A 15,754-nucleotide genomic window follows, 5' to 3' on the forward strand; every position below is an offset into this window, starting at 1 on the left:
GGCTCTTGCACTCTCAGAAGGGTGTCCTTAAAGAGCTGCCAGCTCTGTTCCGTTCCTATGCCCTTAAGGACTGTTTCCCAGGGGATCCCAGCCAGTAATTCCTTGAGCAGCTGGAAGTTTGCTCTCCTGAATTTTCGGGTCCTGACTCTGCTTTTTGCCAGACCCATATTCCTCAAGATCACAAACTCCACCAGGGCATGGTTGCTACAGCCCAGGCAGCCTCCAGTCTTAACCTCTCTAATGCTCTCTTCCGCATTGGTGAGCACCAGGTCTAGTAAGGCTTCACCTCGTGTCGGTCCATCTATTACCTGGACCAGGAAGTTATCCTCAACAGACTCCAGGAATCTCCTGGATTGTCTGGAACCCGCCATGCCGCTATCCCAGCAGATATCCGTGTGGTTGAAATCCCCCATCAGGACAAGAGCTTGTGAGTGTGACAGTTCTTGCAGTTGAAGCAAGAAGGCCTCGTCAACAGACTCCCCCTGGTCAGGTGGCCTGTAGCAGACCCCAACCACTAGATGTCCTTTACTGGACGGATCCTTGATTTTCATCCACAAGCTCTCAACCTGGTCATGGCTGTTTCTCAGGCACAGCTCTTCACAATCTATCCACTTCCTAACAAAGAGGGCAACTCCTCCTCCCCTCCTTCCTCGTCTATCCCTTCTGAACAGTTTGTAGCCATCAACAGTCCCACTCCAGTCATGGGAATCATCCCACCAGGTTTCAGTGATGGCAACTACATCATAGTTTCCTACTAGCATGGTGGCCTCCAGCTCCTCCTGTTTGTTACCCATACTGCGTGCATTAGTGTAAATGCACCTCAGCTGGGCCACCTTTTGGGCAGGAGAAGCCCTAATACCCTCTTGACCATACTCAGGTGTTTCCATAGTAACCAACCTCTCACCAACCCTTGTGTCCTTCCTGCAAAATGTTATGTCCTCCTCCTCCTTCACCAAGACACAAGACTGCAAGGTCTTGCTAGCACATTCCTCACCCACAAGAACTGACATGATTCAGGCAAGATTCAGGCTCCTTTCTAGTAACCCCAGTTTCACCCCCACCCCCCTTCATACCTAGTTTAAAGCTTTGTCAATGAACCCTGCCAACTCCCATCCTAAAACACTTTTCTTCCAGTGGAATAAGTTATTTCTGTCTGTTGTCAGCAGGCCTGGTATCATGGAAATCGAGCCAAGGTCAAAAAACCCAAACCCCCCACTGGTGACACCAGGCTCGGAGGAGATACTGGAGGGATAGAGGAGATACTGGAGGAGATAACTGGAGGGATAGAGGAGAACAGGACTTGTGCTCCCAAACCCTTGACCAGTCACCCCAAGGCTCTGAAGTCCTTCTTCATAGTCCTTAGAGAAGTTCTTCCTATTTCATCACTGCCTACCTGAAACAACAAAAGAGGATAATAATCTGAGGGCCATACTAGCAAAGGAAGCTTCTTCCTTACATCTTTAACCCGGGCCGCCAGGAGGCAGCAAACCTCCCTGTGTAGCGGGTCTGGTCTGCATATCGGGCCTTCCGCTCCCTTCAGCAGTGAGTCACCAATGACAATGACCCATCTTTTATTCTTTACTGAGGAGGTTTTAATGCAGTGGGTAGTCTGATTAGACTTTGGTGACACCTCCAAGTAGGAAGAACCATCATCCTCACCATTGTCCTTGCAGAGCAGTGTACCTGTTCTGCAGAGGCAGCTGGGGAGGTAGGGGAATCACCAGGCAGGTGCACCTGCTATGCTTGTAACACTGAGCAGGGACCTTTTGTCATTGCCCCCTGTCCCCCAATTCATCACCATCATTGTTAGGGGGAGGAGAGGAGGTTCACTGTAGCAGGAACTCTGCCTGTTGGTCCCCTCCTATTACCTGTTTGCAAGGTGGTAGGGGGTGATAGGCTTCTCACGGAGCCTCTGCTGGCTGCCTAAGCCTCAGGGCTGGCAGGGACTGGCTCCAACAATCTATCTCCCTCTCACACTCCCTAATTCTCCTCAGCCTCTCCACCTCCTCCTTCAGGTCAGCCACTAGGCTGAGTAAATCATTCACCTGGTCGCATCTGACGCAGGTGTTGTCTTCGTCCCACTGCACTGCAAGGGCCAGGCTCTGGCACTCGCTGCAGCCAGAGACCTGTGCACTCACATGTTAGTGGGGCCTCTGCCTGCGTCTCCACACTTTTCTTGGCAATAGCCTTCCGCCGGGGTGCAGCTACGGCAAACCAGCAGGCTCGCTAGTACTCTCTACGGTACCTTCAATGGGGTGCTCTGCTCTGCATCTCCTCCCTGGACCTGGTGGGCAGTGACACATCGCGCTGTCCAAATGACACTCATGCGGTGAGGGAAGCCTCGCTCTTTGCTCACCTCTCTGCCAGGACCCTCGTGGCAGCCGAGCTGTGTGTGGTCCTCACTAAAATTATAAGTTGTAAGAGGCAGAGTTCCCAAAGGAGAGGAGAGGAAGAGAAAGGGAGGTGGGAAAGGAGGAGAGGATCCTCCCTGCGCTCCTCCCTGCCCCGCTTGAACTGCCCCGCACAAACTGCCTGCACTAACTGCCAAGCCTGTCCTGTTTGCGCGTCCTGTTTAACATCAGTTTGACGTCACATAGGGTGGTTACAGTCAATGGATGTTGTGCTGAGTATGCTCTACTACTGCACTTGACCAGGTGGATAGATGATGGTAACGCAGTGGACGTGATCTATCTTGGTTTCAGTAAAGCCGTCTCCCACAGCATCCTCACAGCTAAATTGAGGAAGTGTGGTCTGGATGATCAGGTAGTGAGGTGGACTGTGAACTGGCTGAAGGGAAGAAGCCAGAGACTTGTGGTCAATGGGATGGACTCAAGTTGGAGGCCTGTATCTAGTGGAGTACCTCAGGGGTCGGTACTGGGACCAGTACTGTTCAATATATTCATCAGTGACTTGGATGAGGGAATGGAGTGCGCTGTCAGCAAGTTTGATGATGACACTAAACTGGGAGGAGTGGCTGACACACTGGAAGGCTGTGCTGCCATCCAGCGAGACCTCAACAGCCTGGAGAGTTGGGCGGGGAGAAATTTAATGAAATGTAACAAGGGCAAGTGTAGAGTCCTGCATCTGGGCAAGAACAACCCCAGGCACCACTATAAGTTGGGGACTGCCCTGTTGGAGAGCAGCATAGGGGAAAGGGGCCTGGGGGTCCTGGTGGACAGCAGGATGACCATGAGCCAGCCAGCCAAGAAGGCCAATGGCATCCTGGGGTGTATTAGAAGGGGTGTGGTTAGTAGGTCGAGAGAGGTTCTCCTCCACCTCTACTCTGCCCTGGTGAGACCGCATCTGGAATATTGCGTCCAGTTCTGGGCCCCTCGGTTCAAGAAGGACAGGGAACTGCCTGAGACAGTCCAGCGCAGAGACACGAGGATGATTAAGGGAGTGGAGCATCTCCCTTATGAGGAAAGGCTGAGGGAGCTGGGTCTCTTTAGCTTGGAGAAGAGGAGACTGAGGGGTGACCTTATTAATGTTTATAAATATGTAAAGGGTGAGTGTCAGGAGGACGGAACCAGGCTCTTCTCAGTGACATCTCAAGATAAGACAAGGGGCAATGGGTGCAAGCTGGAACATAGGAGGTTCTGCTTAAATGTGAGACGAAGCTTTTTTACGGTGAGGGTGACAGAACACTGGAACAGGCTGCCCAGGGGGGTTGTGGAATCTCCTTCTCTGGAGACATTGAAAACCCAGCTGGACGCGTTCCTGTGTGACCTGATCTAGGTGTTCCTGCTCCGGCAGGGGGATTGGACTAGATGATCTTTCAAGGTCCTTTCCAATCCCTAACATTCTGTGATTGACATAAGTCTTGCTCAGGCTTATGAGCCACAGTAGGATTCGATGTGACCATTCCTTGCACATTGGAGTTCCAGAACATGGTAAGGAATCTGAGTTTCACTACAAGTCAATCACTTTATCTTATAAATACAACAGCTGGAGAAAAGCTTATTTGAGCTCTACAAGGACCTCAGCGGGCCGCACCCTCTATTTCCCCTTGAGCTGGGACATGTCTCAGGGTACCCCCTGAGGGGCAGTGTATCTCTGGGCTCACTCCTCAAGCAACAAGCTCAGATGGACAAATGCTGACGAGGAAGCAGGGTGAGTAATTTACTCTAGGGGTTAATTTGGAAGTGTGTGATTGGATTTAGAAACACCCCAGGACCCTGCAATATGTCTCAGGTGAACCTTGCCATACTCATTTAACTAAGTTGCTGTTTCTATTGTAGCAAATTCTGTTGAAATCATTGTGTTAAATTTATGCTGATGCTTAAATATTAAGTGCTGTTAGAAATCATTCCATCTAACCTTGTTATTTACCATAAAAGTATAAAATAAATCCTAAACTGCTGCTACATTCAAGTTGTGAAAAATCAGTTCCGCAACAGATGTCCTAACACAATGTTCTGATATTTTTTTCTTACCAACGGTGTTGCTGAGGCTATTGTTTTAATACATCCTGCTGTCTCTTTAATAATTGGATACAACTGGACTGAATAATAAGTAACTGGGTACATTCGCCCTCCCAAATTTTGAGCCAAGACTCCAGAGGCCATTCCTTTCTACAAGTAAATGGAAGGGCTTACGTAATTTGGCATTCTGAGTGCAGGTGCTGCCATCAAGGCTTTCTTCAGAGTTATGAATGATTTATCGAAATCTGAAGTCCTTCAGTGTCTGCTTTTGCAGAGGCCACCAATGGATCAGCTATTTCTCCAAAGGCTGGTATCCAGGGTCTGCAAAATCCTACAACTCCTAAAAATGCTCTCACTTTTTTCTTTGTTTTAGGCCTGAGCATATCCTGAATGTTTTTTATTTGCCCGATATTTCCCTGCCTTTTTCAGATTATAAATACCCTAAATATTCCACTTCTTCCTTACAAAACTGTAATTTATCTGGGGAAACCCAGTGGCCTCTTTCAACTAAAGCAACCAGTAAAGCCTTTGTATCTTTTACACAAATTCCTGTATTTGAACTAGCACTTAGCAAATCATCAGCATTGTGAATCAGCACAGAATTATTCAGTAATTCAACACTCTACAAGTCTGTAACTAAAATCTTTGAAAATAGCACAGATGATCCTGCAAAGCCTTGTGGTATTCTAGTCCATGTCATTTGTCACCCCTTCCATGTAAAAGGAAATAAATATTGAGAATCCTGAAGAAAGCTGCACACAAATCAAGTACAGAAAAATATTTTGTATCTGCCAGTATCAAGGTTATCATAGTCGATGGATCAGGGACTACCGCGTGGGGTATCACTACTCATTTATTAATTGCCCATAGGTCTTGTGTTACAAGGAGATTCTCAAGGGGTGAAATTCCCATCATTATTTTTTGAACATTTTGTTTTGAAAGTTTTAAAGTTATACCTTCAGAGGAACATACCAATTCTGCTTGCAATTTACACAAAAAGTCCCACCCTAATAAATTTGCAGACATTGATTCCAATAAAGGAATGGTCTGCTGCAGGCCTATTTGTACCACCGTAATCTTGAGCTAAAGAAAACAAAGGAGACAGGAGAAAGCAAGAATGAGGAAGTGGTCTGAAGGAAGATTCCAGACTGACCCATAGTGTGATGTATAAGAAATGTTTGTTCATTATTTTTCATGGCTATATTAAGAAGGGAACAAAAGGAGTTGCTCAAGCGGCGGTAAAAACCTTGAGACATCCTGCCTGTTGATGTCTCGGATATAAGGTTAAGAGAACTTTGTGTAAACAGTACAATTGCCAACCCGATAACCCACTGCCCTATCTTAAGAAAAACTAACATGACCAAATAAGGAGGAGAAGCGCTGCAAACTAAGCAGAGGAAGACTACTGCCTTCATCCGCGCGACCACCAGAGGGACAGAGACGACCCCCTAGCACCAATCGACGCAGCCGCAGTACTAGAAAGGGGCCACGTAACCCCGGAAGAACCTGATGATAAAAGGGGACTGCGAAAGGGGGAGGGTGCGTGCCGTTTGGTGGAGCATGGACTCCCCGGCCGCCCAGCGCTGTTTTGCTTGCTGATCGCTTACTCAATAAACTAATCGACTTGCTATAAATTCTTTCTGGCTAAAGAGTAATTTATAAAAATAGTAACCTTTAATATATTAAAGAACAGTCCCATCAAAATGGTAATGTATGGAAATGCACGAAAAGATCTTCGTCCGTTTTGGTAAATAAGTCCTTCCCAATATCCAACCTAAACCTCCCTTGGCGCAACTTTAGCCAATTCCCTCTCGTCCTATCACTGGGCACGTGGGAGAATAGACCAATCCCCACCTCGCTACAGCCTCCTTTAAGGTACCTCTAGAGAGCGATAAGGTCTCCCCTGAGCCTCCTCTTCTCCAGTCTGAACAATCCCAGCTCCCTCAGCCGCTCCTCGTAAGCCTTGTTCTCCAGACCCCTCATCAGCTTCGTTGCCCTTCTCTGGACTCGCTCGAGCACCTCCATGTCCTTCTTGTAGTGAAGGGCCCAAAACTGAACACAGTACTCGAGGTGTGGCCTCACCAGAGCCGAGTACAGGGGGACAATCACTTCCCTAGACCTGCTGGCCACACTATTTCTGGTACAAGCCAGGATGCTGTTGGCCTTCTTGGCCACCTGAGCACACTGCTGGCTCATATTCAGCCGACTATCAACCAATACTCCCAGGTCCTTCTCGGCCAGGCAGCCTTCCAGCCACTCATCTCTCAGCCTGTAGCGCTGCTTGGGGTTGTTGTGCCCCAGGTGCAGGACCCGGCACTTGGCCTTGTTGAACTTCATACAGTTGGCCTCAGCCCATCGGTCCAGCCTATCCAGATCCTCCTGCAGAGCCTTCCTACCCTCGAGCAGATCAACACATGCACCTAACTTGGTGTCGTCTGCAAACTTACTGAGGGTGCACTCAATCCCCTCATCCAGATCATTGATAAAGATATTAAAGAGGACTGGCCCCAGTACTGAGCCCTGGGGGACTCCACTAGTGACCGGCCTCCAAGTGGATTTAACTCCATTCACCACGACTCTTTGGGCCCGGCTACCCAGCCAGTTTTTAACCCAACAAAGCGTATGCCAGTCCAAGCCATGAGCAGCCAGTTTCTTCAGAATGCTGTGGGAAACAGTGTCAAAAGCCTTACTGAAGTCAAGGTAGACCACATCCACAGCCTTTCCCTCGTCCACTAAGCGCATCACTTTGTCATAGAAGGAGATCAGGTTTGTCAAGCAGGACCTGCCTTTCATAAACCCATGCTGACTGGGCCTGATCGCTTGTTTGCCCTGCAAGTGACGTGTGATGACACTCAGGATAATCTGCTCCATGAGCTTCCCTGGCACTGAAGTCAGACTGACAGGCCTATAGTTTCCTGGGTCCACCCTCGGGCCCTTCTTGTAGATGGGCGTCACATTTGCTAGCCTCCAGTTGACTGGGACCTTCCCTGATAGCCAGGACTGCTGATAAAGGATGGAAAGCGGTTTGGCCAGCTCTTCCGCCAGTTCTCTCATTAGCCTCGGGTGGATCCCATCCGGCCCCATTGACTTGCGTACATCTAAGTGCTGTAGCAGGTTGCCAACCATTTCCTCATGGATTATAAGGGCCACATTCTGCTCACCATCCCCTTCCACCAGCTCAGGGTACTGGGTATCCAGAGAACAACTGGTCTTGCTGCTAAACACTGAGGCAAAGAATGCATTAAGCACCTCAGCCTTTTCCTCATCTCTTGTCACTAAGTTTCCCCCCGCATCCAGTAGAGGATGGAGATTCTCCTTAGTCCTCCTTTTCGTGTTTATATATTTATAAAAACATTTTTTGTTATCTTTAACAGCAGTAGCCAGATTGAGCTCCAGATGAGCTTTGGCCTTTCTAATTTTGTCCCTGAACAGCCTTACAACATCCTTATAGTCCTCCTGAGTGGCCCGCCCTCTTTTCCAAAAATCATAAATCATTATGATCTTTTCCAAAGATCATAAACCCTCTTCTTTTTCCTAAGCTCTAGCCACAGCTCTCTGTTCATCCAGGCCAGTCTTCTTCCGTGCCGGCTTGTCTTTGGGCACGTGGGGACAGACTGCTCCTGAGCCTTTAAGATTTCCTTCTTGAAGAGTGCCCAGCCTTCCCGGACTCCTCCGCCCTTCAGAACTGCCTCCCAAGGGACTCTGCCAACCAGTGTCCTGAATAGCTCAAAGTCTGCCTTCCAGAAGTCTAAGACAGCAGTTTTACTGATCCCCCTCCTGACTTCGCCAAGAATAGAGAACTCTACCATTTCGTGGTCACTCTGCCCAAGACAGCTCCCGGCCACCACATCTCCCACCAGTCCGTCACTGTTTGTGAACAGAAGGTCAAGAGGGGCACCTCCCATGGTAGGTCACTAACCAGCTGCATCAGGAAGCTATCTTCCACGCTCTCCAGAAACCTCCTAGACTGCTTCCTCTGAGCTGTACTGTATTTCCAGGATACATCTGGGAAGTTGAAGTCCCTCAAGAGAACAAATGCTGGCGATTGCACGACTTCTGCCAGCTGCCTTTAGAACTCCTCATCTGTGTCCTCATCCTGGTGGTCTATAACAGACCCCTACCAGGATGCCTGCCTTGTTGGCCTTCCTGCTGATCCTAACCCATAGGGACTCAACCTTATCATTCCCAGCCTCAAGTTCCACAACATCAAAACACTCTTTAATATAGAGAGCCACACCACCACCCCTTCTGTGCTGCCTGTCCCTTCTGAAGAGCCTATAGCCAATCATTGCAGCACTCCAGTCATGGGAGTGGTCCCACCACGTTTCAGTGATGGCAACCAAGTCATAGCTTGCTGCTGCACGATGGCTTCCAGCTCCTCTTGTTTGTTGCCCATGTTGCGTGCTTTAGTGTAGATGCACTTCATTGGGGCCATTGCCTTCTCAGAAAGAGCAAATAAGAGCATATAATTGCTCTGAAGAGCAATAAGATGTGTAAATGGCTCAAACTGCAGGCCTAGGGCCCAGAATTTGTAGTGTGGGGGATGAAAAGAAATGTTTACCAGAGTACATGCAACACATCCTCCAAGTAATAGATCACTTCCACCCATCAAATCAGTAATGATATTGGCTATAGAGCAGAAGGAAACCTGAAAGAATAAGGCTAAGGCTGAGCTCTCTACATACTGAACTTTCACATTTGTGAAGAATCAGGTAGAAAAGGGAAATGCACAGGTGTAAAGGAAAAGTCTCATCTTACTGAGATTTAAACCTGATTGTAGTACAGAGGAAATCTGTGGGATTTCCCACAGAAATTCTCAGAATTCTCAGAAATTCACAGAATTCTATGGGAACAAACATCCCTTAACTCTGTAAATAATGTACCTAATGGAATTGTAAATCTCTTGTGGGTACTGTCATTAGACAAACACATACCATCCTGCTACTAAACAAGAAGTGGCTGGACAGGGCAACACTGGGTCAGCCAGTATGACTCTCAGTGGCACAACAGGTCCTTGTGTCCAAAGATGCTCAGTAAGTCCCTGATCCAAGAGAATATATATATATATACATATATATGATTTCTTTTTCTTTTCCATGAGGAGCTGGAACCCTTCTAGGGATCCTTGAAAGATTCTGCCCTTAAGAGAACAACAGTAATTTACGCACAGGGGATGGGCAAAGTGAAACTTGCTAGTAAAGTATTGCTCTAATTCCTGAATCTTCATATCATTAGGACACAGTTTCACCAAAATAATGTAGGACAGCAGGAGAAGCCAAATATAGCTGAGCCCCCTACACTGTGGAGACGATTTGTAAACTTGCAAATTGACGTTATGCAAATACCTATTTTATTTAATTTTGAATATGTCCTTGTCATTTTAGATATGTTCTCAGGATGAGAAGAGGCAAATCCTCATAAATATGCAGACACAAGAACTGTTCCAAAAAAAAAACGTTGCTGAGAGAACTAATTCTTTGGTTTGCTATATCCCTAACACTACATAGTGATAGGGGATGCATTTTACTGGACAAGTAATGCAGAAAATTTGTGCAGCCCTAAAAATAGAACCAAAGTGTTATCATTCCTATCATCCCCAATCTAGCAGGACTGTAGAGAGGAACAACTCTGATTTGGAAACCAAATTGGCTAAGATTTGTGCAAAGGCTGTCCTGAAATATCTGGATGCATTACCTCTCCCACTGATGTATATAAGAAGCATTGTGAATAGAAAATACGGGCTGTCACCTCATGAGATTTTAATGGGCAGACCCATGTGATTGTCTTACAGAGCACTCTCAACTCTCATACAGTCAACCTTAAAAATAACAGATAATGGTCTTCTAAAATATTGTCTGGTATTAATGAAATATGTAAGGACTTTCCACAGACAGCTGAAAGAAGCCTTACTTGAATCCACCACTGAAATATGTCACTTTTTGAAATCAGGAGACTTGGTCTACATTAAGGCATAGCAGTGAAAACACACACTTCAGCTGTGCTGGAAGGGACCTTATCAAGTACTGGTAATTACTAATACTGTAGTAAAGTGCAAGGGCCTGCTCAACTGGATCCTCACTTTCCAGTGTAAAAAAGTCACACCACCTTCAGACACAGTAGAGATGCAGAGTGTTTCACAGTAAAGCTGAATGATCTGGATGAAATTCCTTTGATGAAACGACAACAGAAGAGCAACCTATGGCCCCACAAATAGAGTTTGATGACCCTATTGTTATTACCTGAACCTGCTGATTTTTTTGGGACATTGTAACTTTGTTTGCTCTATGATTTTGTATTTGAGTTTATATTACTGGTCATATACTAACCTGTAAAAACCGTTATATGGTAAGACCTTGAGGAATGACTAATACTAATCTATTGACAGCAACAGAAGAGGTGGGTAATGCTACAGTTGATGCTTTTTGACATTTACAGTTAAATGCAAAATAAGCATCCCAAGTAGCCCTGAAAAATGGAATGGCATTAGATTATGAGTTCATCACTCAAAGAGGTGTATATGTGTTAGTAAACAACACTTGCTGTACATATGCATACCAAGATCATGGAATCATGGAATCTCCGGAGCTGGAAAGGACCCACAAGGTCATCGAGTTCAACTCCTGGCTCATACATCTTGCCCTCTAGACCCTTCACCATCTTTGTTGCCCTCCTCTGGACACACTCTAATAGTTTTATGGGTCTATCTGGGATGGCGTCAACTTTCCCTGCAGCAGCCCACACAGTGCTGTTGTTAGTGTTAGGGAGAATCGAATGGATGTTTTATTAATGTCTCTTAGGTGGTGGGTCATAAAGTATAATCAAGCATTGCCAAATGTGCTTACATTATCAATTAATCTATGTATACTGGGAAATTTAGGGAGTATACTGAACAGTCAAATGAATCTTTGAAGGGGAACCTTGGGAGGGAACAGGTACAACCTGACCTTTGATAAGAACCTGGAAATGCTGAAATGAGTTGAAGCAGAACCAAGGAGCGGAGGGAGCATGCGTCGAGTGAGAAAGGTGAAAAGTTTAGCGGAGAGGAAGACTCCTTACTTCATCTGGACGACCACCTGGACGACCACCAGAGAGCGCCACGCATGTGCAAAGGGGAGGAGAGCTAATTAGAATGGAATGCGAGGCTGATGTTACCACCTGTAATGAATATGTATGCCTTACGTAATGTTGAATGTATAAATAATGGCTGGGAAGTAACGGGACTTGAAGCCAGATTTGGGCACCTGCCCCGGCTTCCAGCGCTGAATAAAGCACCTTCATATAATCACTTGGTGGTTATGTGGTTGCTACGCTAACACTGACCTGGCCTGAACGAAGTCACGCCACCACTGAGTGCTCCAGTGCCGGACATGCTAGATCTCCAGTATGAACTGGAATCAAAGGCAGCCAAGTGGTATGCCACAATTGATATCGCTAATGCATTTTTCTCCATCCCTCTAGCAGCACAGTGCAGGCCACAGTTTGCTTTCACTTGGAGGGGAGTCCAATATACTTGGAATCGGCTGCCCCAGGGGTGGAAACATAGCCCTACCATTTGCCATGGACTGATCCAGTCTGCGCTGGAGCAGGGGGAAGCTCCTGAACACCTGCAGTACATCGATGACATCATTGTGTGGGGTGACACTGCAGAAGAAGTTTTCGAGAAAGGGAAGAAAATAGTCCAAATCCTTCTGAAGGCCGGTTTTGCCATAAAACAGAATATAGTTAAAGGACCTGCACGAGAGATCCATTTTTTAGGAATAAAATGGCAAGATGGACGTCTTCAAATCCCAATGGATGTGATCAACAAAATAACAGCTATGTCTCCACCAACTAGCAAAAAAGAAACACAAACTTTCCTAGGTGTCGTGGGGTTTTGGAGAATGCATATTCCAAATTACAGTCTGATTGTAAACCCGCTCTACCAAGTAACCCGTAAGAAGAATGCTTTTGAATGGGGCCCTGAGCAACGACAAGCCTTTGAACAAATTAAGCAGGAAATAGTTCATGCAGTAGCCCTCGGGCCAGTCCGAACAGGACCAGATGTAAAGAATGTGCTCTACACCGCAGCCGGGGAGAATGGTCCCACCTGGAGCCTCTGGCAGAAAGAACCTGGGGAAACTCGAGGTCGACCCCTGGGGTTTTGGAGTCGGGGATACAGAGGATCTGAAGCCCGCTATACTCCAACTGAAAAGGAGATATTGGCAGCATATGAAGGAGTTCGATCTGCTTCGGAAGTGGTCGGTACTGAAGCGCAGCTCCTCCTGGCACCCCGACTGCCGGTACTAGGCTGGATGTTCAAAGGAAGGGTCCCCTCTACACATCATGCAACTGATGCTACATGGAGCAAGTGGGTTGCACTGATTACTCAGCGGGCTCAAATAGGAAACCCCAGTCGCCCAGGAATCTTGGAGGTGATTATGGACTGGCCAGAAGGCAAATACTTTGGGATATCATCAGAGGAGGAGGTGGTCCGTGCTGAAGAAGCCCCACTGTACAACAAGCTACCGGAAAATGAGAAGAAATATGCCTTGTTCACTGATGGGTCCTGTCGTATTGTGGGAAAGCATCGGAGATGGAAAGCTGCTGTATGGAGTCCTACACGACGAGTTGCAGAAGCTGCTGAGGGAGAAGGTGAATCGAGTCAGTTTGCAGAAGTGAAAGCCATTCAGCTGGCTTTAGATATTGCTGAACGAGAAAAGTGGCCAGTTCTCTCTCTCTATACTGATTCATGGATGGTAGCTAATGCCCTGTGGGGGTGGTTACAGCAATGGAAGCAGAACAACTGGCAGCGCAGGGGCAAAGCCATCTGGGCTGCTGCACTGTGGCAAGATATCGCTGCCCGGGTAGAGAACCTGGTTGTAAAGGTACGCCATGTAGATGCTCATGTGCCCAAGAATCGGGCTACTGAAGAACATCAAAACAACCAGCAGGTGGATCAGGCTGCTAAGATCGAAGTGGCTCAGGTGGACCTGGACTGGCAACATAAAGGTGAATTATTTATAGCCCGATGGGCCCATGACACCTCAGGCCATCAAGGTAGAGATGCAACCTACAGATGGGCTCGTGATCGAGGGGTGGACCTGACCATGGACACTATAGCACAGGTTATTCATGATTGTGAAACATGTGCTGCAGTCAAGCAAGCCAAGCGGTCAAAACCTCTTTGGTATGGAGGACGATGGCTGAAATATAAATATGGAGAGGCCTGGCAGATTGATTACATCACACTCCCTCAAACCCGCAACAGCAAGCGCCACGTACTTACAATGGTGGAAGCAACCACCGGATGGCTGGAAACATATCCTGTGCCCCATGCCACCGCCCGGAACACTATCCTGGGCCTTGAAAAGCAAGTCCTATGGCCACATGGCACCCCAGAAAGGATTGAGCAATTAAAGAAAGGATTGAGTCAGACGATGGGACTCATTTCCGAAACAACCTTATAGACACTTGGGCCAAAGAACATGGTATTGAGTGGGTGTATCACATCCCCTATCATGCACCAGCCTCTGGAAAAGTTGAACGATACAATGGACTGTTGAAGACTACACTGAAAGCAATGGGTGCTGGGACATTCAAAAATTGGGATACACATTTGGCAAAGGCCACCTGGTTAGTCAATACTAGGGGATCTGCCAACCGAGCTGGACCTGCCCAATCAAACCTGTTACGTACTGTAGAAGGGGATAAAGTTCCTGTAGTGCACGTAAGAAACATGCTGGGTAAAACAGTCTGGGCTACTCCTGCCTCAGGAAAAGGCAAACCCATTTGTGGAATTGCTTTTGCTCAGGGACCTGGATGCACTTGGTGGGTAATGCAAAAGAATGGGGAGGTCCGGTGTACCTCAAGGGGATTTGATACTACGTGAGAATAGCCCATGAGTTGAATTGTAGTATGTTAATTATTATATAATATTGTATGTCATCACTACCATGATTGCTATATATCATAGATGAAAATGGTGATTAATTACAAGGTATTGAAAAGAGTGTAACCTGAGCATGACATAAATGGTATGGAATAAGGGGTGGATATCTGTCCTGGTTCCAGTTAGGACAGAGTTAATTTTTCCTCATAGTAGCTGGTAGGGTGCTATGTTTTGGATTAGGATGAGAAGAGCGCTGATAACATGCTGATGTTTTAATTGTTGCAGAGCAGTGCTTACACCAGGCCAAGGACTTTTCGGCTTCTCGCTCTGTCCTGCCAGCGAGCAGGCTAGGGGTGCAGCTGGAGCTGGGAGGGGACAGACCCAGGACAGCTGACCCAAACTGGCCAAAGGGGTATTCCATACCATCTGACGTCATGCTAAACAATATATAGGGGTGGCTAGCCGGGGTGGGGGGGCCGGCTGCTTGGGGATAAGCTGGGCATCGGTCAGCGGGTGGTGAGCAATTGCATTGTGCATCACTTGTTTCTTACACATTATTATTATTAATACTATTATCATTATCACTATTATTATTATTATTGTTATTATTATATTCCTGTCTTAATAAACTGTCTTTATCTCAACTCACCGGCTTCACTTTCCCGTTTCTCTCCCCCATCCCAGAGAGGGAGGGGGGAGGGTGAGCGAACGGCTGTGTGGTGTTTAGCTGCCAGCCAGGTTAAACCACAACAGCGTGACACAAATGTTATGGAATAAAGGGTGGAGGTTGTGCTGGGTCTGTCTGGGATGGCGTCACCTTTCCCTGCAGCAGCCCACACAGTGCTGTGCTCTGCACTCGTAGCTGGAACAGCACTGGTATCACTCCAGTGTTGTGTCTATTGCTGAGCAGTGCTGGCACAGCATCAGGACTCCCTCCAAGCCCCCAAGAGCCAGCAGGCTGGGGGTGGGCAAGTGATGGGGAGGGGACATTGCCAGGGCAGCTGACCTAAACCAACCAAAGGGATATTCCATGACACCTGACGTCACACTCAGCAATAAAAGGGGGGCTCTCGTGGGGGAGGGGGCTGTCCTCCCAAATAACCACTACGCGTTTTGAGGCCCTGCTTCCCAGGATGTGGCTGAACATCGCTCGTTGATGGGAAGTAGAGAATGACATTTTTTTCCCTTTCTCTCTGTGCTTCCATGCGGCCTTGGTTCTTTTTTTTTTTCTTTTTTTTCCCCATTCCCTTTCCCTTTAATTAAATCATCCTGATCTCAAACCTCGAGCTCTTTGTGCCGTATTTTCTCCCCCTTCCTCTCTGAGGAGGGGGGAGTGAGAGAGCGGCCGTAGTGGAACTCGGCTGCCCACCTGAGTAAAAACCACCACAATATTGCAGCGCCCAAAACTGCACACCATACTCAAGGTGAGGCCATACCAGGACAAAGAAGAGCAGGACAATCACTT

At 47.3% G+C, this 15,754-nt stretch overlaps 2 protein-coding genes across 11 annotated transcripts in view; one reads left to right on the plus strand and one right to left on the minus strand.

Moving 5' to 3' along the window:
- Positions 1-15,041, plus strand: part of LOC136789573 (adenosine 5'-monophosphoramidase HINT1-like) — a 77,148-nt gene extending 62,107 nt beyond the window's left edge. For 4 of the 7 annotated variants that reach the window (XM_066989615.1, XM_066989617.1, XM_066989616.1 and 1 more), the window contains one exon: positions 9,806-15,041. In XM_066989615.1, the coding sequence (XP_066845716.1) occupies positions 11,789-13,867 (2,079 nt within the window). In that variant the 5' untranslated portion in view covers positions 9,806-11,788 and the 3' untranslated portion in view covers positions 13,868-15,041. Of the gene's footprint in view, positions 1-3,945; positions 4,111-5,767; positions 6,050-9,805 lie in introns of those variants that run through there. The other 3 variants (XM_066989620.1, XM_066989621.1, XM_066989619.1) reach the window with 3 other exon arrangements.
- Positions 1-15,754, minus strand: part of LOC136789574 (uncharacterized) — a 266,555-nt gene that overhangs the window by 35,839 nt on the left and 214,962 nt on the right. The window lies entirely within an intron of this gene.

This window comes from Anser cygnoides, unplaced genomic scaffold (genome assembly GCF_040182565.1).
Source record: "Anser cygnoides isolate HZ-2024a breed goose unplaced genomic scaffold, Taihu_goose_T2T_genome scaffold_71_1, whole genome shotgun sequence".
NCBI lineage: Eukaryota > Metazoa > Chordata > Aves > Anseriformes > Anatidae > Anser > Anser cygnoides.